Raw genomic sequence first — 24,918 nt, 5'->3', positions numbered from 1 at the left:
TTGTTCTAATACAAGTATGTCGTAAAATAATCTGGTACTTATATAATAAAGGCATATGCGAATAATATTATGTGATTTTTTTTATTTCTTTCTTATTACTCAGACTTGGTGATTCAAGTTATGCATCTGCGGCCGCTCAAGCATTAGCGAATTCTGGTGGTTGGAACCCCTATGGGTCAGGGTACGTCTTTTGTTCAATTCTAATAAGAATAACAATTTCCAAGATTATGTTGTAGTTATTTTAACTTCGACAATTGTCGTTAATGGGTGGTTTTTATGATGAAAAACGTTAAATCGTTTATCAATAATTGGAAAATGTAGATTTCAAAATTAATTACAGTTTCAGTTTAATATGTTTTAATACTTATTTACTTTTTATTTTATTTAGTTTTAATCCTGGTTTAAGCTACGCATCAGCCGAATCACAAGCATCATCAATAGCTTTATATAGTCCAGGTTTGATTTTATTTCATTTGTGTGTTTTCTTTATGAAACTTAATTCTTTATTAAGTGTTATCTTTCAGAAAATGTGATGCCAATATCGCCACAAAATTTCATCATACCTACTTCAATAACTGGTAAGTCATTTATATATTTTTTGTTACCATAAACAGAATTAATAATGATTGTTCATGAAAATTCGAATAGTTAATTTTAATTGATACCTTTGGAGTTCATCGTGTACTTTGATGACATCGTATAACTTTAAAATCTTGCAGATTCATATAGATTTGAAAATCTTTATTCAATTAATAATTATTAAAGGAATTGTTTGGGAAACTAGTTTCTTGTGAATAAAATTTATATAGTTTCTTGTGATTGAAAATTAAGGCCAGTATATGGCCAGGCTTTTAAGAATATGTAATATGGTTTTTTAATTTATAGGCCTTCCAGGTGAGTTGTCATAAAAATAAAATTAAACAATAATTATTCTCCTTATTTCAGGACAAAGTGATATACAATGTTCATACCCTGGTGAGATGTATAGCATATGGTCAATTGACCATAAATGTCTCATTTGTGCTTGTCAGTATGTGCTTTTTGATTTGGTACCGGTTTGCGTTGGATGCGACAGTTGCGCAGCATCGCCTATACCTGAACCAATACCGGAACCGATACCGATACCACCGCTACCACCACCGGAGTCGCAAGGTGAGAGTCAATTTTTTAATCTGTATTTTGGATTTCATACATATGTTATCTAAGGAGATTGTACTTATAATTGACTAAAGGAAAATTAAACTTAATTTTCACATTACCATATAGATTTTATTTTAATTATTTAATGTACGTTAAATGTCTATTTATGTTATTCATATTCATATTCTGGTGGAAATTCGATACTTTACCTATACAATCAAGTAATATAATTATATAAACTAAACTATAATCTATAGGTACAGGCAGCACATACAATTGCAATTCGTTGCAATCTTTATTCGTTTCTATATTTCACTAAATTTTCTCTCTCATTTTGGTACCTAATTTTTATTATTTTCACAGTGTCATGTTCCCCGCTACCTCAAGATACACCTTTTCAAAATCCGCTGAACCCGTGCCAAGTGTGTGTCTGCAGCCAGGTGTTCAACCCCATTGGTCAACCTGACGTATTCATTGAATGTCAGGATATTCCGCAATGTGGTGAGCTTTTTTATTCTTTATTTCCTAGATTGTTTCTAAACTATTTGATCATATTTTAATTGGTCAAAACTAATTAACGCGAATCGTACTCACTTTAAACTACCAGATAATATTTTTTTTAGTAAAGACAAATAATGGAGACAAAGAACTTACGTTAAACTGAAACTCAAACTCAAACATTTATTTATTCAATTAGACTTCTTTTAGAAGCACTTTTGAAACGTCATTACATATTTTAACATTTACCATTACCATTTAACAAAGCGACTCTCTAAAATTTTCAATAACTATCGAATCGAATAGACAAAACACGGAACAAAAAATAGAAAAATATTCCTGAATTGAAAAGATCGAAAATGATATATAAAATAAAACACTGTTGCAGGCCTGCCGCCCGACATCATCCCGATACGTAAGTGATTACGCAAATATATTAAAATATGCAAAAACGTATCCAATGTTATTTCTTATTCATTGATTCTTTTACAGCGCCCATACCTGTCCCGCCACAACCTGTACCAAGTGAGTATGAAATTCATAAACACTTGATTTAATGAAAAATTTTGCACGGTCAGATAAATATTCATGAACGAATTGACCCAAACATTTTTGGGGTATCTGTGTCCTACACACGGCTACTAAAATTTTATGGATGCGCAAACACATTTCAGCATTTATGTTGAAAAAGCGTAATTATGTAACGTTATTATCTCCAGTAAATTTAAATTTTAATTTGCATAAAAAATTCGTACACATATAATTTATGTCAGTGAAATAATATTAAGAGGTGCAATAAAATCACGACAACATCAGATATTTAAATAATCACCAATAATTAATTTAATTCGCATTACACTCGGTCTCTTCAATTAACATACAATATTATCATTAATCCCAATCGCTTAATACAATTCTGTAAACCCTGATTCTGTTATCGCAGACCATTATCTAATGGACCATGTATAACGTATTTTCTCGGTGGAAATTATAACATAGGTAGGCTCGTCTGAAATATGTCTTTTAATAAGTTTTTTTGAAGTGAAACCTCTTTAAGTGTGTTGAGAGTAAAATTTCAAGGTCAAGTCATGGCAATACATTCACGTCATGGAGTAAGGCAACGATTTTGTTATCTTTGAATCTTGCCAAAGAAGTTTCACTTCTGACACTGTGCTCGGCACAAACGCTGTTTTAAAGTCACAAATGTATCACTTATGAGATTTTTAATATTCCCAGTGCCTTTGTGCGAGAACTTCCCTCCGAATGTGCCTTTCCCTCACCCGTACGAGGCTTGCCAGATTTGCGAGTGTGTCGTCGAGTTCCTGTCGTTCGGTATACCTGAGCAACGTATCATATGCATTCCGAGCCCTGAATGCGGTGAGAATCTCTTATTAAATATTGCAGCTGTTGAAATTATGTGCTATTCATTTTAAGTTTGAGCCGTGCGCGTATTTTTATATTTCAGTTTGATATACGCTTGGATTGTTATATGCACGGGATATTAAAATTGGTATTAAATATAAATGGTATGATAGTTATATGATGAAAATATGTTAACAAATGCATACATTTCATCATCATCTCTATCTACTTTTTCGGTAATATTAGAATATACTAATGAGTTTATAGGAAACTAGCTTTCCGCCCGCGTTTTCAAAGAAAACCCGTTCCCATAGGATTTCCGGGATAAAACCTATCCTATGTCCTTTCTCGGGTATAGAAATATCTCTATACCAAATTTCATGCAAATCGGTTCAGTAGTTAAGGCGTAACAGACAGACAGACAGAGTTACTTTCGCATTTATAATATTAGTATGGATAATACTCTAATGTTATTACATTTGCACCACATTTTCGTACAAACGACGATTTTATTATACAACCGAGTGTAACGAAATAATTAGCGTATGCACTTCAAGTGCATTTACGTTTCATAGCTCCGATACGCGCTAATGAGATTTTTTCTATCAATAGATTATCACTCTGATTAATAACCCTAGTTGATTTGTTATGGCAGTAAATAACTATTAGCTTTTATAGAAGAACATTCTAAATGTCACATCTTCAAAATCTTAATAATAATCAATAATTATACGTTATGAGGGCAATATTTTTCGAAAAAATATTTTTAATAAAATAATTTCTAGTTCCTTCTGAAATGGAAATACTTCATAAAAATGTTATTTATTTGCAGAAGAATTTTCACCATTCCCGGAACCGATAGAGCCATGGCCATTCCCGGAACCGCTGCCTGAGCCCTGGCCACTACCACCTATGCCTGAACCATTCCCATTCCCCGAACCTATTCAACCAATACCTGAACCGTTCCCATTCCCCGAATTTATCCAACCGATTCCTGAACCGTTCCCATTCCCTGAACCTATTCAGCCGATTCCAGAGCCATTCCCACTACTTCCAGAGCCGTTGCCACCAATTCCAGAACCATTCCCACCAATACCAGAGCCTTGGCCGATTCCAGAACCCATACAGCCGATGCCAGAACCGTTCCCACCGATACCTGAATGGCCTGTACCAGAACCTTGGATACCACAACCAGAACCTATACTTTTACCGATACCGGCGCCTGAACCCGAGCCACGTAAGTCTTACACAAATAAACAAAATCAGCATTTGATTCAATGTCACTCAGACCTGAGTATGTACTACAAAAATAAAAATCAAGATCAAAATTTATCCACATGAAACATGAGCGCAACCACATAGCAGTAAAATACAGTTGACAAACACCGCTTTTTAAAATAGTTGTAACATTGACATATTACTAAAAAAGACTAACAAAATATTCAAAGACGACGTTCAATTAACAAATTTCCTTCATTCTGTGAAGGAAATTTCAAAACCAAAACTCTAGTTCGACATCCGCCATAACTTTTAATACCCTTAAGTTATTAGGATAGTTTATTCCCAATATCGAAGTGCATTAGCACACGAGTCACATTGCATGTATCCTGCAACTTGTTCGGACAAGATTGCGATCGTAACTCTGACACAGCCGGCTTCGTACCCTTTGAATATAGTCTATTTAAATCATTCTAGGGCATGTCCAAACTGTTTGATTAAATAATTGGGTATATTTCGACAAATAGTTATAGTTCTTATGATGTTTTTTTTTATGTCTAACGTAAAGTACGTTATATTTGATAATTTGTCATGAGGAAAAAATATTATGAGAAGAAGTTGTTACATTTATTTTTAATGGTTTTTAGTTCCTTGGCCACCGTTGATACCAGACCTACCACCTAGTCCGCTACCAGGACCACCTCCACGTAAGTATAATATGAAATATTAAGTACGTATTCGCTTAGCTACAAAAAAGGAATGTTTAAATATAATATCGTCTATAATCTGCGAGCATTTTAATCACACTAATAACTAATATTTCAGTATTTTTTATCTTTAATTCAAATTTTATTCTATTACTTCGTAATAAATGAATAAAATATTTAATTTAACGAACAGTAGTTCATATAGTAAATTTCATTTTATCTAATATATATTACACGTATTTGATTATAAGCCACATTCAATGCAAAAATGCCCAAAACCATATTTAGGAAAATTTTCTTTAAATGTTCCAAATCCTCAACACAAAAATGATTATAATATATAATTTTACAGATCGCTCATGCCGACCCTACCCCCCGAACCAGCAGTTCCAACATCCATGGGACGAGTGTCAAGTATGTGTCTGCAGCGAATACTACGACGTTGGCGTCATCAATATCGAAGTCAATTGTTACACCAAGCCAACTTGTTGTAAGTTAATATTTTATTTATATCAACTAATATTATTATCTCTTTTTAAGCAGTTGTATTCAATGTGATTGCTTTTTGCGATATTATCATTAGAGACAAATATACTATAATGTGAGTTATCTATGGAAAATTTTATCTTTAAATCATGTAAGAACACGTTTCTTTTTTCAGGCCTTGAACTGCCATTCCCAGGTTTGTATAATAATATTAACTTTCTCTTTATTTTTCCGCTTTACTTTTACAATAATAAGATTTATTAAAGCTATTATTCAATCTTTAGTTTCGGAACAAACGTTCGTCCTTTATAATATATAAAATACTATAACAATAACTACTAATAAATGAACGAAATTTTTCAAATTCGAATTGAAATTTTTCATGTCATCTTTTTCGATTTCTCAAACTAATACTTTTTGTTACAGAACCACGACCAGAACCTTACCCCCTACTCCCCTATCAGCCGTTGCCTGAGCCAAGTACGTCAGCGTATTAACTAAATTTTCATTATTTTTCAATATTACTAATGGTATTTCTATTTTTTTCTAGTTTTGCCACCAATACCGGGTAAGAATTTATGTCTTATTATATTATACCAGTGAGATAATAGGTAAACTTGAATATAACATAACGAACAGTGAAATTCTTTATTAAACATTTCCCGTATTCTCCTAACATTTTAATTTTAAATTACTTAAGCGAAAAATTATACACCATTTAAATAGCTTATGCATTCATAAAATTAACATGATAAAAATACTATAATAGTATAAGAGTTTGTTCTGCAGATAACTAGAAAGTCTACACATATTTTGAAATTTTATTTTATTTCGTAGATCAAGGGCTTTGGCCGCTCGAACCGTTCCCTCCAATACCGGAACCAACGCCAAGTATGTTGAATTTATTTTCTAATAATCTACATGTAATATTCTTAATTAATTCACTAATTTCAATTTTATTTTACAGTTCCACAGCCTTTTCAATATTTAGGTAAATATCAATATATATAATTTCTATTATATCTTTAATTTCTTTATATTTTTCAACTTTCAATCGTTCAATTTATTCATTATTTTAATCTAGTATCGATAATAATATCCTTAAAAATGTGAATAATTAATTTCAGATCAGTCATGCCAATACCAGGCTATCGGCGCAGAATTCATAAGCCCAGAGGATATTTGTAAGATTTGCACCTGCGAACAATTTGGAGTCTTCGTAGCGCCCGTTTGCAGACGATCTTCGAGACCTGAATGTAAGTTTAATTTACTAATTTAGTGTAATAAAGCATAAATATTAAGTTGGAATAGAAGTAAGAAGAGTAGTATATTAAAATTTTAATGTACAAATCGGTAATAACATGACCTCGTCGTATGTAAACATTTTAATACGTAGGTAGGTACCTATCTAATAAATGACACAGCTGTCTTAACTCAAACATCGGTCATAATGGAAAATAATATCAATAAAATATCCGATTTTAACTAATGATATTTCATGAATTCCAAATTAATTCTTTTTAAGTAGGCAATTCATTACTTAAGAAAATTTAATTATCAGCTTTCCCAATTTAAAAAAGAACATAATATAAAATGATTTCCAAACCCATGAGGTATAAAAACGTTATTTATTAAAGTATTACCAAATTAAATGATTCCATTACATTTGTAATGGAGCGGGACATATCTATGAAACAAAGTACCGACTTCGTATTTTCTGCCAGTTTTCTAATTTCGTGTCTCGCTTGCTAAATTGCTTTTCTTGTCGCCATTCGTCTTATACTCTATAGTAGCTAACCATTTGTTATAACTAATTTAGATTTCGTAGTCTGTGTTCTTTTGAATTGGGTCAAATACAACTAGAATTGTTAAAGACTTCAGCTATTAGAACAATCTATCTAATATCGTGTTTGTTGTTGAATTAGCACTCACGGCAGACCCAATTATAAGTTGTGTAGTTGGGAATGTTCGAATAGTTTAACTGATTATGTAATATTTCACTTCAAAGCGGATCCATTTACGCACAAAAAGGGACCTTTAAATGTTCACAGTTCACAACCCTTCACCTATAATATCATCGAAACATAACTGAAAGGCCGTGCCGAAATAGCAAACAATACTTCGGAGAAAAACTGCGTATCAAACTGACGAACGATGTGAAAACAAAAAAAAAAATAAAAGTAAAAATTTACGACGCGTCGCACGACGCAGGCGTCAAAATTGACAAACGGTTGCAAAAACTGGTATTACGGACCACAGGTGCCGTTAAAAGCGAAAACATAGCGGTTATTTCGCAGAGACCGGTCAATAAGGACCTTTAGGGTCTGCAGCAAAACAACTTTTAATTTCCAACATGTCTGGGATAAATCATCTAACCATCCCGACATCAATGCCTATATAATAAATTTATCGAGACATACCTATTCAATATGTATCTGTTGGTTTCATGATCCAAATTAAAGCTTTTATTAGTAATCTTGAAATGTAATAATTTAATATATTATCTAATGTATGGATGATATTATAATAACATCGTCAATACATTAAAATTTATCTACACTATGTAAACTAAGTGTACAATATGTAAACTTCATCAATTCCCACGAAATCGTTCTAAAAAAACCACACGCACCCTTGCGTAAAGTATTTATAAGTACACGTTAAGTTAGGTGAGGGGTGAAACCAACAGAATTGCCCCGGGAAATCGAGAAGCAATCATCGTAACAATCAAACGCGCTAACGTTCAATCATTGACCGCGGGCTAAGTGTATTGCTTTCACGACCATTCATAGAAAAATAGCCCCTAAACGCTACGACCGGCCCAATTTCGATTGTGTTTGATCCCTTTCTCTTGCTTTCAGGTGCGGTTTCTCCGGGTAAGCGAACGTTCATTGTGAAATAGGATATTTTATTGGTACAAGTGACTGACGTTGCCTTTTTATAGTTCCAGCCCCCTATGACAACCTGGTGTATATCGGTGAGCTTTGCCGCGTTACAAATTGGATGAGTAATGTTGTTTTAATAGCTGTGTAAACAACATCGAATCTGATTAAAAATTTACGTCTTTCAGAGCCGAAATGTCGTTATCGAATGCCGAATCAGCCATTCGTTGTAGATTGCAACGTGTGTTCTTGTCAGCCAGTTTTTAATTACGTGATCGCTCGCTGCACTCCCCTACCAAACTGCGGTATTTATTTTAACTAGTTATTTGTTTTACTGTTTCATTGATTTTTCGATTGTTGAACATTTCATTTTTTATATCCCATTTCAAAAATACGTTTACAATGCAAATGATTGTAGGCTAGATTTTTTTTGCAATAAGGTTATTTAATTACAGACTGTAACTTAGACAAACGAGTCAGTTTAACCAAATTCGCATATCAAACGAAGTATTTATGTACATAAAATGTATCTAATACATTATTTACTTTCAGATGTGCCATTGATCCAACCTTATGGATCTTATGGTAGCGCCGAAGCAAGTGCCAGCGCTCTGGCCAATTCATACGGTTTTGGTCAATCCTCGGCATTTGCACAAGCTGAAAGCGAAGCATCTGCATTTGCTAACGCAGCTTCTTCTGAAGCTGTCGCTATAGCGGATGCACTGTCACAATTAAACCCCAATCTAGCAAACCCACAATTTCTAGAAGGTCTAAGCAGTACCACAAATCAATATCCTTTTGGAGTAGTATTCCCAGGAAGTAGTACCGCTTCTGCTGAATCTACAGCTAACGCTCAATCTAGCTTAATGAATATTTCTCCATTTACTAATGGGTATCCTTATTATGGTGACACATCAGGATTAGTTCAGCCTCAAAGTCCAGCGCTTACAGTTCCCAATTATACTCCAACATTACCTACTGTCACTCAAAGCCCCTATACATTGCCAGGGTCCTATAGTTCTGCTGAAGCAATGGCTAATTCGCAAACTAGTTCTTATTTCCCAGGAATTTATGGTAACTATCCCTTGTACCCTGGATTAACTGGTCTAGGACAAAACGCGCAGGCTCAGTCTAATGCGATAGCGGGTTCACAACTATTTTCTGGGTTAGCCCAAAACGCGCAGGCACAGTCTAATGCTTTTGCTGGATCACAACTATATCCTGGGTTAGGCCAAAACGCACAGGCACAAACTAGTGCGATTGCAGCGACACAGTTATACCCATCACTATACCAGTACCAGCTTGGCAAAGTTACAGGTTTGTATCAGCCTGGAATAGCTGGATGGGACAATTCTGCACTACTGGGACAATTGGGAGGCGGTGCAAGTAAGTTAGAGTTTTGTATTCTGTACATTTAATATAAATTGCAATGTAATGCATTTTATTCGAGACAAGAAGAGTAACGTATTATTTTCAAAACAGGAATCCGTATAATAAAAAAAAAAAAAAAAAATAAAAAATAAAAAAAATTTTATTTTTCAAGAAACAGGTACAGCATTATGTTCAGACCCTGACCTTCGAACTAGTGGTAAACTGTGTTTCGAAGGCCAGTTTCTTCCCAGTCTTTATATCTATATTATATATGTTTCTGCAAACTCACAGTTTTATGTTTAAACAGTAAAAATAGATAAAAGGAAAAACAAATATATATATACCTTTGTTTATACAAAAAAAAAAGGACAAACTGAAGTTAATATTTCAATTTTAAGAAGTCATTCCCGTTATAAATATTGTGTGCTTGTATCTGTTCGCATATGTGTGTGTGTGTGTGTGTGTGTGTGTGTGTGTGTGTGTGTGTGTGTGTGTGTGTGTGTGTGTGTGTGTGTGTGTGTATGTGTTTGTGCATGTGTGTGTTTGTGCAGAGCATGTGAGTATGTTAGTACGTATGACATGTGGGCGGGTGGGTGAATACGTCCTAGTGATTTACCATCATTAATTTTTCTGTTTCTTCGTAATCCATATCTTTTAGCCAATCTTTCACAACTCGTTTAATTTTATTATGATTTATAACCCTAACGTTGTATTTACTATTTAACAAATTATACAATTTTGTTGCTAAGAATTCATATTGATGTTGAGCGAATTTGGATGAGGTTGAGGGGATAGGTAGCCGATTGAGTCTTTTTACCTCTGTATTAGAAAGATCTATCATGCGATGTTTTCTGCGGATGCACTGGTAAATATAAGATTTTCGAACACTAAGAACATTTGATTTGATGTATATATCAGTTGTAGGATGTTTATAATTAAGGTAGAACATAACCTTAAGAACCTTAAGAATAAGTAAACATTTTTATCCATAATCGTGCTGAAATGATAAATCATGCGTATCAGCTGCATAACATACATAAACAACTGAATCCAGGAACATATTAAATATGTACCCCATTTTTAATCATCTCCCCCATTCCGGGAACACGTGTAAGAGAGTAAATCGCATAACGCAAGTTGACGCCGAAATTCCATTAACTGAATATATTTGACGGGTGCTATTTACGAAACGAAACAAAACATTTGCACAGACGGTACGAGACATCGCGTGACAGCGAATGAAATGTACACAGTGTATACCTTGTTAGGAATGGTTAAACATTGCTACTTGTGGTCATTTCTTGATTTGAATAGTTTGAACGATACGATGGTATTTCACTGTACGAAGTAGTTATGGCTGTATTAAAAAATAATTTAAATTATTAAGAATATGTGAATAATTTTCTATCATATTAAGTGAGCTTTATAAAAGGAATCAAGGTACAGACTTATAAAAATATATGTGTAGAGGGCATAAAAGGTTATTCATACACTTGCTCATAAAGTGAACTTAGGTGAGAACTCTACTCAGTATCATATTTCATCTTGAAGTAGGTGTTAAGGACCTCCATATAACCTCTAACGTTAATGAAAAAGCGAGTAAATAGCATGACAATAGATCCCATTATATGAAAAATGATTAACTTATTTGGTAACAGACTTAACGATCCACAATACTGAAAATAAAATGTAAGATTCTGGTCAAGAATGGGCATATAATACTGAATGTAAGATTTCGTTAAAAATGAGGTAATAGAAAAACCGCACTAACAATATCGCTTTTCAATTTATACGCGCAAGGAATGTTCTGGAAATCTCTGAAAGGGCGAGCAATACAATAACCTTATTCTTTAGGTGCCCAAAGCCTGGCGCAAGTTTCAACGGCATCCGGTCGACCGTTGATCCGTTCTGGTAAGTCCTTAAGTACAGTTTCGTGTTAAAATCACAACTCAAGACGACACAGGCATTCTTTAATAAAAATAACCAAGTTTCATATAATTTTTGAGTGAATGCCCTGCGGTGCAAAGTTTAGGGTATAAATTAAAAAATAGAACAGATGGCGGATCTCATGCAAATTCTGTTTAATCAAACTTCTTAAGTCCCACAGGTTTTGTTTCGAATTCCTATGGATGCCCATCTGTTTGTCGAGAGTTGTGCCTTTACTCGTATTTTGTGTGCATATGTATGTGTGACACGCATGCATGGATAGATTTAAACATGTGTTTTGTAAAAATAAGAAATTCGTATCTGAATTATTTTCTCTCACCTAAAAGAATTATAGATAATTTCTTTGAAACTATGTATATATAAAGTTTTTAGTGTTTATAGTTTTCGAAATTCCAGTCCTTGCCATTTTTTCTGGTTTCTATATAATCTAACATATTTTATTTATTTATTTCCCAAACCAGAAAGTAGTTATTTTCTTTAACATAAGAATTTATTTATTATTATTAGAAATTATTTATGTAAGCAATATTTTCTCATTACTCAGAACAGAAGCTAATATTATTAAATTTAACCAATATCCTAAAGGTTCCAAATCTCGTTATTGTCCGAGTCTTGTTTGAGAATCCTTTGCCTTGAAAATATTGTATACGAAAAAACTATAAGAAAAATCTTATACATTGTTGTATAAATAAAAATGAAGCTCTTGAATCTATCTAACTATTCAAAATTTCTTTAACATGCAGAAGGTACATAAATATGCGGCAATATGCTGACTCTCCAACATATAAATTTCACTAGAATCTGACCAGCCGTTTCATATACAGAATAATATTAACATAGATATAATGATAAACAGGTCCCGGTCTCTGCAAGTACAGTGGTGACAAGTACCACCACAACTGCCAAGCCTGCTTCTGCTTCAAGGATAGGGGTGGAAGTCTGTTCACCCTTTGCTTGGGAAACCCTTGCGCATAACTTCAATTGATTTGAGGTATGTTTTTACACCTATTTGCATCTTTGCTCTTTATGTAATAATCTAATGTGGTCATTGAAAGATGGTAAAGATCTTATTTTTGGTTAGATTTCAAGTTATATTATAAAAGATAGATTCTAACGTAAAAAAAGTGAAATTACTACAAAAAAAAATTGCAGCCGTTTTTTTTTGCGAAATTGAGTAATTACAAAGTATAAATTAACAAACGTTAATACTTAGGTATGGAGTAAATATGAAACACGAAAAAAAAACCCTCATTTTTATGGAATTTTATTCTGCATGATGTTCTATAGATTTTATAATTTCCGTTATTATTATACAGGAAGTTCTTCCAAACAAATTGTATTGCGAGAAAATATTAAAAGCTCATTTATTTTTATTTCAGATTCAAACGACAACGACAAGCAATGAAAACGGATTCGATTATTTAAGAATTTTTTATATTACCTTATTTAAGTAGCAAGTTAAGACAAAGCACGTATCGATTTTAATAAATACCTACCAGGCGTTACGGTTTTTTATTTTCCTATATTTCCCTATTTTTTTTAACATTTTAAAGTATAGAAATTCTATTTTACGTTTATGTATTAAACATGACAAAACTTCTGTAAAGAAAAAACTGCATCCGAATCTAACTGTATTCTTATTGATTAAAGTAAATAACACCACATAGAAAAATGCTTCAATTTTGATTCAAAGCAGACAAAGCTGGGATTATTAAGTAGATCTAGATGCTTAAGTTTAAATTTTGAGTTCTAGCAATGCCAGTGAAACTTGGTACAACTTCTGCAATATGGTAGACCGCGTAATGAGCAGTTCTGATTCTAGCCCGAGAGATACAACTCTGTTCGCAGAGGAAAGATAGATTTCTAGATTTGATCTAGGTCAAAAAGATGTTCGAACGTTAAGAAGAACGTGTAGGGTTAATGAAAAACTTCAACTAATTAACAGCTTTTGATTACCTATAATAATAATTATTTTGTACCTATGTTATTTGTTTTCATTATTATTATGATCTATAAATATATATTTAAAGAACTAGGCGATTCATTTTTATTAGGTATATAGAAGAATCTTCTATACCTATAATAAAAATGAATCGCCAAAAGTGTTGGTAAGTGCAAACTCGAGAACGGATGAACCGATTTCGTTAATTATTTTTTTATAATATTCCTTCAAGTACGAGGATGATTCCTTTGGAGAGAAAAAGTAAACATCTACCACGAGCGAAGCCGGGGCGGACAGTTAGTTTCTTATAACAACCGACATATTATACTATAGATAAGCAGACTCATCACGTCTAGAAGGTCTGAAACTGTCTACTACTACTAATCAAATAGCATTCTCTATTATCCATAGCCGTATTCTACACATGCTTTATCTCAAGGCATTTAACACAAAATATCAGCTTAACAAATTGTCAAAGAATGCCACGAATGAAAATATTCAAGCGCGATAACAGCATTCAAATATCAAGTACAAAATGTTACATTCTAAAACATATTTCATAAAGTATGCACTAAAATATATTTGCATTGGAAGATCTTGTAATATTTCATATAGCTATAAACCGATATTGGATATATAAATGTTCAGTATTAAATTTTGCATTACGTAAAAATGTAATGGAGCGCCGAGCGTGTGTTGTATGGAATTTCATATTATTTTCAATTGACGGTATTGTATTTTTCATATTACATTTTCAAGTGTGCATAATATTCTTTAATCTAAAACATGTATTTTGTAATATTATTGCATTTTCAAGTGGTGAAATGTATTTTAACCTTCTTAAATATAAAGGTTTGTTTGTAGCAAAGTTTTATCATTTATCATCTAAATCATATAAAATCCAAGCACATAGCTGGTTACTTTTAATGTATCCAAATTTCTGTTAATTACATGTACTTACAAACAAAAACGTCAAAAGCTAGTTTCCTCGTACGCTAATAAACGAGTCCTCCAACTATACTTTCAGATAACAAAATTTCCCAATAGACCGCCGGATTATTTACAAACTAGAATATTTCAGGAGTCACTGTATCACAGTTATATTGCATTCTCTGGGGAAATCAGTTTTAATTGCTGTATATTTTTTGTGATCCGATTGCTTGATTTTATCGTATTATGGACTCATTTATTGATCTCTAAGGTTATTACGTTCTGATTGGATTGCTATATTAAAAATATAATGAGGAACCGATTTGATATCGTCAATGATTATCTAAACCTACGCTGAATATGTTGACTGACTTTACAAAGACCACATTTCTAATTATTGAAAAGCGCTATTCTGCATCCTACTAAGATTAGTATAAAATTAAAATCTAAAATTGACATGATTTTAAAAGAGCAACTACAGATTTTCTTTTCAGTTCTTCTCCCTACAATACTATTTTATGTGAGAAAAACTGCTTCCAGAAGAGTCCTATTGAATAAATAAATGTGTTTGATACACCAGCTCAGTATTCCTTCCGTTCATACACCGTATTCAAAATTTAAACCTTTCATACTTCAGTTAAAGCCATTCTTCCATTCAATCAACATCTTTCAGTCGGAAGCCAGCTAACCCCATCACTATTCGATGATACCAACCGAGAGCATATAAACCTGGCTGCGTATGGAGACGCTGAACACAGGGGTCAGAACTGGTACGCGTACGAAAGCCAGAACTCTGGGGAGAGTGGCAGCTATCAGAGGTCCAGCGGTGATATTCGAAGCAGGTCTGTGAGACACTAAATGTACATTATTCTAAAGATATCTTCTTCTGATTGATAATGGTGCAATTAGTAAACTAAATCATGGCCTTGAAAATGATATAAAAGTGAAGTCCCATGTTCCCATGTCCCATGTCCCATGTACCCTAGTAGGGTAAGGGGCAGATGCATTATACATCTGTTTGACTGATCGATTTTCTTTTAGGGAAAAGTAGGTAATCAGCCTTCTGTGTCCTACCAGACCGAGACATTTTTTTTCTTCGTCTCCGCCGGGAATCAAACGGCGCTACGCTACCGCATCAACCCCTGTACCAACGAGGCGGTCAAAATGATATAAAGCATATAAAACGTTACATATAATTTATAAAATTATTGTTATCATGATAACCATCTTACAAACATATGCGTAAAGAGTTCGAGTCTACAAAGTGACAAACATAATATTCATTGAAAACTGCATATTTCTTGTCCTATTCAATAAAGTACTGACTTCTTACCAACGCATTTAAATTCCTATACTCCACGCGATGTCTACTATCTTTACTATTAATAATATACTATTCAATAGTGATAAAACATTTTGTATATTAATATTCAGTAGCGATTTTCAGTTCTCTCTCGTCCGGATCAGGGAGCGTGTCTTCAAGTTTATCTTCCGAAGCATCCTCCATTGAAACTAAAGAAAGACGTAGAGCGTAAGTTTTCTTTTAATTGTTCATTTATGAACTTGTTAATATATAATTTCTTATTAAAACATAATACGTCCGTTGTTAACATTCCTTCATTTATATTTGAGTTGTGAAAATCAGTTTAATTATGGTAGTTCCAAGCGTCCATTAACTGATATTAAAAATTAATGAAACTTTGTCCTTGAAGATGAAAACTATCAATATCTTAGGGTTTTGCTTTGTTTCTAATTGTTTACAAACGTTTATTACCCCTCACAATTCAACTTCAAAGGTTAAATGTTACATCCATAATTACCTGAAGATGGAATCTATCTTAAACGTATAAATTGAGACCAAAACAATCAGAAAATTACTTAGGCAAAAGTTAGTCCTTAATTCCTTGAGAAAATAATCATTTAAATATCTAATTTCAGGACTAAAACGTACCGTCAATGCACACCATGTCCCCAGGATATGATGAAAAAATACACTAATTTCGGTATAAAGTGGATTTGTGCTGCTTACCAACGTGCCAGACGATCGTTCAAGAGCGAATGCATGATGCGGTATAGAAACTGTCAGGATGGAACTAGTAATTCTTCACTACATAATTATCTACACTAATATTACAAAGCTGAAGAGTTTGTTTGTTTGAACGCGCTAATCTCAAAACTACTTGTCCGATTTGAAAAATTCTTTCAGTGTTAGATAGCCCATTCATCGAGGAAGGTATCATCACGCTTAAGACCAACAGGAGCGGAGCCACTCGGGTGAAAGCGCGGAGCGCAGCTAGTTATAAAAGTCGAAGTTACTGCTCCGATTTTTATTCAATGCATAGCGTGGTTCTCAAGGAAGGTTTTAGTATATATTTCTTTAAGTTTTCGACTACGCGAGTAAAGCCGTAAGCAGAAAGCTAGGTACTTATGAAATAATTAATGTGTATAAGTAGCTACGTAATGCCTTTTGAATAAGATTTTGGTTTTATATTTTGTATTTTAGTATCATTTAACTACGAATTGAAAGGTCACGTTTTCAATCAAAATTACTTAAAATTAAGAACAATATTTATTTTTCTAGTGTTTGTGAAAATATCCGACAAGCGATGCAGGAACAGCACATATCACGGGAGACACTGGTTCTACATTTATAGAGTTTAATAAAGTTTATAAGAAAAATGTTTTTTATTTATCTCCTACATAATAACTGAGATAACGAATTCAGCAATTTCTTTAAGTATTTACAAAAAACTTCTTAATTTTCTTTCAAACTTTATTTTTCCCTGTTAAATAACTTTGATTAAACAAATAATTTAGTTTTGTCCTAAACTAATTTCAACTATAACTAGTTTTACAAGCTTCTATATTTTAACTTTATATCTATTCAGTTAATTTTACGAACTCTTTAATGTAGGTACATACATATAGATTCTGAATAAAAGAATATTATATGAATGAATGATTTATGTGTTTTTAATAATATGCTTTCCCGCTGCTTCGCCCGCGTAGTCAAATAAAAAACCGCATGGTTCCCGTTCCCGTGGGATTTCCCGTGATAAAACCAAAACCAAATTTCATCCATATCGGTTTAGTGGTTAAGGCGTGAAGAAGACACAAACAGACAGATAGAGTTACTTTCGCATAATTATAATATTATTAGTTAGGATAACTAACAGAATTTAATGTAACGCGTCTTGTAAATATTGTAACAATCGTTGTTAACAGACTGTTTGGTTAAACTACCCCTTAAACTAACACAGCTTCACTTATTAATTATTGGCTTTTCGAAGATTACGCAATATAATATAATGTATTAAGTAAATGGGTCAAATATATTTGATAAATAGCAACCCGTGTTTGTATTTATTAAGCACCATGTGTAGGTAATGGTGATATTACGGGATTAAATTGAAATCCTTTGTTTAGGCTGTTCGTAATTAAACAAGGACGATTAATTTGACGCCATTATTTTTGGCACTTTGCTGCTGGGAACATTTTAAATCATGCTCTTGTTGGACACGATTAACGCATTATTGAATTTTTGGTGAAATGTTTCATAATAATTGGAAGAATTTATTTGTTTTAACGTTATCCTTTTAACAATAAGGGTCTGGCTGTTAATTAGAGATGTTTCAGGTGTGATAGGTAAGTAAGTGTTCTGATGAATCATGTCCCCAATAATACCCGATGTACATCAATTTACTTATGACGCTACATTTTTTATGACTCTACATAATTAACAATTAGGGCTGATTTTTCAATCCTTGGTTAAAACTTATTCATCGAATAACGTATTAAACTACCATTTCAAAAATGTATTCTAATGGTCCGTATATGACAGTTTACAGGTGACATTTTAAAATGTTCGTGTAACACTTTATTGGACGGATAAATTTTAACCAAGGATTGAAAAATCGGCCCTTATTAAACTAACCAATATTTAAACTTTTATCTAAGAATACTAATAATCGAAAAGGCATTTTTACTTGTTTCCATATAAATGAAATCAAACATGTACACTAGCAACATCAACACAGGCCTCAATAAACAGAATTGGCAGCGAGCACCAATAAAATCGCATTGGAAGTGTTTCTCAAAATAATATATTTTCCATCGATAACACTTTATGGAGCGAATTTATGATTTTTCATACATTTTAAGGGCTTTAAGTGAATCGAAAAATATGCGGCTGTGCGCTGAGATAGGCGTTTTAATAATTCTCGGTACGTTATGTTGTTTATTTTGAATTTTCGTGTTTTGTTTTTGTTCAGGATTATCCTAATAAATGTTAGTTTAGTAGCGCTGCTATCTAGGTTTATTTAAACATGGTTATTAAGTTCTTAAATTTAACTAACTTTATATTATTTAGTACAACATTTACATTAGTTATGATTTTAAAACATTTGTTTAAAAAGTGAATTTGAGTTTCTATGTAAACGTTAAATAAAATTAGAATTTTCAGTCCACCTCACAAATTCCCTACAAGATAATACAACAATAAAAGATATTGAAAATGATCTCAAAGAGGAAGAAATAATAGAAACAAGAAGAAGGATAAAAGACAAAAGAAAGGATAGATCAACTTCATCTTCTTCAGGGCATCGACTTTCTGGTAATTCGTGTTCAATTGTGTAAATACTTATTTATTTAATTAATATGTACTGGAATCTATAGGAATCTGTAATATATTTAAAATTGTAATATCACATCTTCGAAAACATTCCTGCGACACAATTTTATTTATATGCACATAATACAATCATTCTAATTCGATATTCTTTATCTTATTTTCGGTTTAAATTCAAGTGATCAAAAAGTTATCTCTACTCAAATTTCAAATTTCATAGAAATCATAATATTGAAGCCACAGCTCAAGCAAACAGCAAACGAATTCAGTATTCTCACTCAGACAAACCTCATTTGGTCAATAAAACTTTGCATTGAAAGCTCAAAGCTTTAGCTAACTAGACGTTCTTGATTCTGCACGTTTTTCTACTATATTCGCAGCACGTGGTCAGGTGTCTAGTTAAGGACAGTCTCGGCTGAACGGATATTGTCATTTATTTCTTGAGATTAAACCTTATTTATATGACCATTGGAATCATATTTATTTACCAGTTTCATATATGAAAATATACTAGATAACGCTTAACTATACTCACTGATTGTTTGTAAATAATACTGAAATGGTTTCTTTATAATATATAGTTGTATTCAAAAATTATGAATAAAATAAATTAAAACGTCTTCTCAATACATATTACATACTGAACCACAATTTCTTTAGTATTGTGTATCAATAATGATCAACGTCTTCTCAATACATTACGTATAAGTATATTGGACTACAATTTCCATAGTATTGTGTATCAACAATGATCTTAAAGGTACAAGTCCGAGACGGACCGCAGACCGCAAACTGCAACCGCAAACTGCAAGCGACACCACTTGTTTCTATGAACATCTATGAAATTGATTCCAAGCGCGGCAACACTGCTGCCTGCAGACGCAACGCGCAGCCAGCGGCCGCGGCGCGCAGCGACCGCAGACTGCAGTATGCAAATGCCACCTGCGCGGAAGTGACAAACTATCTTTGTCTTTTTTGTTTATATCATTTAGACACGGTTCTGTGCATTGTGCAGCCACGGCATGCAGCCGCAGTTGGAATAGCGACCGCAGGCAGCATTGCGGTAACCGCAGCCGGTAGCCACAGTGTCGCCTGCGGTTGCAGTCTGCGGCCCGTCTCGGACTTGTACCTTAATTACGCATACTTTCTTTGGTAAATTAATCAATATTGGCTAAAAGGATCAAGATTACAAATTAATTAACATTATTACTTATTGATTTTAGCAGCAGACAGTAGGGATGATGTCGACGACAGTTTAGAGTTATTGTCATCTTCCGATGTATCTACAGAGGAGAAGAAACACCCAAAATCTTCTGTGGAAAGGAGAGGATGGTAACATTTAATTTATACATATTATTGTACTAACCTATACACGTTGTTTTCTATATTTTTATTATGGGTATAAGATAGAAGAAAAATGTTCTAACCGGAAAATCCAATATATATTTTTTTAAAGTCCATTATCCTTCACAACAAATTTGCCTATTGAATCATACATAACATAACACATTAAAAATAACAATATTTCAAGGAGAAAATGGCACCGAAAATGTCCCACATGCCCCGAGGACATGGTCAAGAAATGGAACGACCCCTCCATAATGTGGATCTGCGGGGGGTATCAGCGCGCCAGGCGCTCCTTTAAGAGTACCTGCATGATGCATTATAGGAACTGCCAGGATGGGACAAGTATGAATCCTATATCTTATCCTACTAATATTATAAATGCGAAAGTGTGTCTCTGTTTGTGTGATCCAAACTCGCATGTTTGTATCTCTTTCAAAAAAAAAAAACTACTGGACGGATTTGGATGAAACTTTACATAACAATAACGCGAATAAACCGCGCGCAAAATCTGGTAAGTAATTTTATAAATCACTATGTATTTTAAGTTAGAAGTGTGTATTTTAAGTTATTACTACTTAGACGATAAGATGATGCTTATAAATTATTGAATCAATAATTATTTTACCACATGACAAAATATATTTTGAGTGTAAATATTCCAGGATATTTTTAGAAATTAATCAACTCTAAAATTACATAAACAAACTGGTTCAAAGAAATAATTATTCCATAATTATCCTACGCACTTTCAGCGGTTATATAAAATTATAACCACTTAATTATGTTTATAAATAAAAGTAGACTCAATTACACACTTTAAAATAAACAAATGTTTTAAAACATTAGATCGTGTTATTAGATTGTAGCCCGCATTTAGTTTCACATCAAAATGTTTATAAATTGCTTATTAAAATTAAACTATTTAGATGTACCTACTACTGCTCTATTTCAACAAGATAATTATACACTCGTAAAATTAGTTAATTAAAGGCTTTAAAAAATAAATGAACGTAATAAATGACCATAATTTGACATAGTTTCCATCTATTCTTAAAAAAAAATCCACCCGTGATGTCACAGCCAAGTATTGTCAAAATTGGTTCAGTAATTTTCGGATGAACTACAGATAGAATAACTCTATCACTTTATACCATAAATTTTCCCTTTTTTAAACTTTATTATAACAATACAAGTAATTAATTTCTAGTGTTCGTCAAGATCCACGACAACAGATGCGCCAACAGTACCCGGGAGATGCCACATGGTCTGCACTTCTTCTACGATTACAAAGTCGCCTCCAAGTCTTCCAAAACCGAGGATTCCACGCTTGAAGACAGCTCTAGTTCTATTTGAGATTTATATTAAAAAGTGTATTGATTTCTTACGTTTTATTTTTTACCTGACTATGAAATTATATACATAAAACTTAAAAGAGATATTATTATAGTACGTTATGTAGGTAAAACAGTCTTGTTTGATTTAACGTGAATATGTGAACCTGACTATGCCAAAGGGAATTGTTTTTCGTGTAAGCGTGATGGAATTTTAATTGAGAGGTTCCATTGGATTCGTCTGATTTGAAGAGAGACTGGCTATCACGAATTTCACTATTTTTTTTTATCAATTAAATCTTAATGTGACGCCTTACTCATCCTACCATCACACATTAATCATATAAAATAATTAAAAACTAGCTGTGCCCCGCGGTTCTACCCGCATTGCTCCGCTCCTGTTGGTTTTAGCGTAATGATATATATATATATATACATATATATATATATATGCTATATAGCCTATAGCACAATAGCCTTTCTCGATAAATAGGCTATCTAACACCGAAAGAATTTTACAAATCGGACCAGTAGTTCCTGAGATTGGCGCGTTCAAACAAACGTTCAACTTTATAACATTATAGTCGAGCCAATTTAATAGGCAACATTTGACGTCTATCAATTTTATCTTCGAAGAGAGGTAACCTGCTTAAAAACATCGATTAAAGTGTATTAATCGATACGGATTTGAAACATTTGTCAATCGAATTTATTAATTTATGATGATTTTTATTCACAAGTAATCAATGCATTCGATTCTAGATGTCAGATTTCGATTTTTAGAGTAACGTCTCTAGTATTTAAAAAGAAAAAAGGTTTATTGACACAAAATTGTAGCGACGTCAGTTCTTCAATTCAGAAATTGATTATTATGTTTAGGATGGTTTATCAGTAAAATGAAATCTTAAAATTACTTGTATCGGTCATTATTATTATAAATATGTAATCGTTATTGAAATAAGTTAAGCAAATGTGCAGTTCTAACAAAACGAAATATCATGTTATTCTATGTCGTCGTTACTAGGTTACGTTGTTGAATTTTGTTGAACTGTCAAATGTTGCCTATTAAAATGGCTCTACTATAAGTATAGATTTATATTATTATGTGTTCAATGTTTTATAGTGTTCAAAGGATTTTTTCACCTAGAACAAAACCCGGGATGCGTAGCGAGTAGTGTCTTTGTAAGAATTGCACTAAAATGTCAATTAAACAGAGTGTTATGGAGGATCTCATTACACTCCCATCAGACGCACCTGGTATTAACGGAATGCAAAAGCACTTGTATAACTGATGCATTTTACCTGCAGCACAATGCTGAAAGTACTATGGGTTCTGTAGGTATGGATAGACATTTTTTTTAAGTGAAACGGTGTTTGTTAAAAATGTGGTGAATTGATGTAATTTTAGAGGTACCGTAGTGTTTTAGAGGCATTTATTCATACTACAAGAAACAAACAACCTCCTCCTTTTTTAAGTCGGTTAATAAGTAGTACTTATCTCAAAATAAAACTCTTTTTTTGTCAGTCACAAAATCAAAATGATGAATGAATGAATAAAAAATTCTTTATTGCACACAAAAAATACAGGATTATAAATCCTAATTCCGTTCTGATTATATATTTATCATTAGGTACCTACAAAATCAACAATTTCTTAAAGATCATTCTAAAAATAATTAAAACATAGTCTACAAAGAACTATAAAACAAATACACAAAAAATGTACAGTTTACTTCACATACAAAACTATCATCTGTAACTCACAAAACTACAATTATATTTCCGTGTAAACGTCCCCAAAATTTCAATGGCAGGTACCCTAAAACTGTCTCAAACGAAAATCTCCTCTAATCCCTGCGCATAAAGCGCATAATCCCCCTTAACGATGTCTCAGAAAAACAAACAAAAAGCTCCTTTATCACGTTGTAATAAGGTTGTATAAAACGTTTTGGAGCCATCATTGTATTGTATGACAAATTACTAGCTCTCGCACGATTAATGGATGTGTAGCAAAGATTTACCGCGGGGACGTTTGTGACGTCACAATTCAATGAACAAAGAAATAAAAGGCTTATAAAATTCTTAGCCGTGTACCAATTTGTCGTGTGGGTTATAAAACTATACAGATTTACCTTATTCTCTCGTATTTCATACGAATGTGATCAATGAAAAATACTGCTAAAATTAATTCTAAATGTAATTTGATTTTTCTTGTAATATGTAACAACCGTGTGAGCGTACAGGCGTACAAATGAGATCAAAGCTAAGTAACTAATTTGAAGAAACCTTTTAAATCAATTTGAAAGTAATCATAACAATTACATGCACTTATAAAGCATACATTCAAATAAATTGATAAAAAAGTCCCAATTTTCCAAAACGTGTTGTCACATAAAAAATCCTAGGTATTGAAACAGAATGGACACCCTACAGTTTCCAGTCGTTACAGAATACAGACCCGCATAGTCTTTGAAGCGACTAATAATAATTGTATCGATGTAAAGCAGACATGTTGTTTGTCTCGATGCCTTTAATATGGTAACATTTCAGGTGTTTTTTATAGGATACATTTTACTTTGATATTCAGAATGCTTTCATTGTTCTTTTTATTTTATATACACCATAAGAGGGTACAATAGCAGAAGATTTTTTTTTATTGAATAGTTCCTTCACATAGAGTTTTCGGTATTCTATAGTGCGACTGTAACAGAATTATGTTGTTATACTTACTTTATTTTTATAACTTGTATATTTTGTTCATTAATAATAACGTCCACAACGACTGCATTCATTTTAATGCTATTTACTAGCTTATAAACTACATTAAAAAGATGTAGAGATTGCTCAGCTTAAAAAAAAAAGAAGATTTCTCTGATCTATCCCCACAAAAAGCAGACAAAGCCGCGGTTTCATCTTGTAATATGTAAATCTATAGTCAATTACAATTCACGTGATGTGCCGTCAACGGAACCAATATAAGATAGGCGAAAGGCTTTGACGCGAAATCAGCTGGAAAATTGAATCTTTTCCGCATACACGTAAAAGATCTTAAAACACGATATATTGTATGGATAGTGTAACGTATACTAGTTGTTTTGTGTGGCGTTGCTCGTGTATATTTTCATTTATT

The 24,918-nt window shown here is 32.8% G+C and overlaps 2 protein-coding genes and 1 long non-coding RNA gene across 4 annotated transcripts in view; 2 read left to right on the top strand and 1 right to left on the bottom strand.

The window, feature by feature from the left end:
• LOC123701008 (dystrophin-like) overlaps positions 1–24,918 on the bottom strand; it is a 335,833-nt gene that overhangs the window by 157,234 nt on the left and 153,681 nt on the right. The window lies entirely within an intron of this gene.
• Positions 14,176–17,155, top strand: LOC123700679. 2 transcript variants are annotated; one of them, XM_045647960.1, is made up of 5 exons: positions 14,176–14,282; positions 15,157–15,325; positions 15,931–16,014; positions 16,422–16,579; positions 17,065–17,155. In XM_045647960.1, exons 1-5 carry the CDS (start codon positions 14,231–14,233, stop codon positions 17,142–17,144), a joined length of 543 nt encoding a protein of 180 aa, XP_045503916.1. In that variant the 5' UTR covers positions 14,176–14,230; the 3' UTR covers positions 17,145–17,155. The 2 variants fall into 2 exon arrangements, with proteins under 2 accessions (XP_045503916.1, XP_045503917.1); XM_045647961.1 differs by lacking the exon at positions 14,176–14,282 and having other exon boundaries at positions 15,166–15,325; positions 15,921–16,014.
• On the top strand, positions 19,050–20,443 carry LOC123700680. Its single transcript, XR_006752636.1, has 2 exons — positions 19,050–19,095; positions 20,337–20,443. It is a non-coding gene; the product is annotated as an uncharacterized LOC123700680 (long non-coding RNA).

Source organism: Colias croceus, chromosome 20, assembly GCF_905220415.1.
Source record: "Colias croceus chromosome 20, ilColCroc2.1".
Taxonomy (NCBI): Eukaryota; Metazoa; Arthropoda; class Insecta; order Lepidoptera; family Pieridae; genus Colias; species Colias croceus.
Note: the sequence above shows the minus strand (reverse complement) of the source record. Positions and strands in the feature narration are given on the sequence as shown.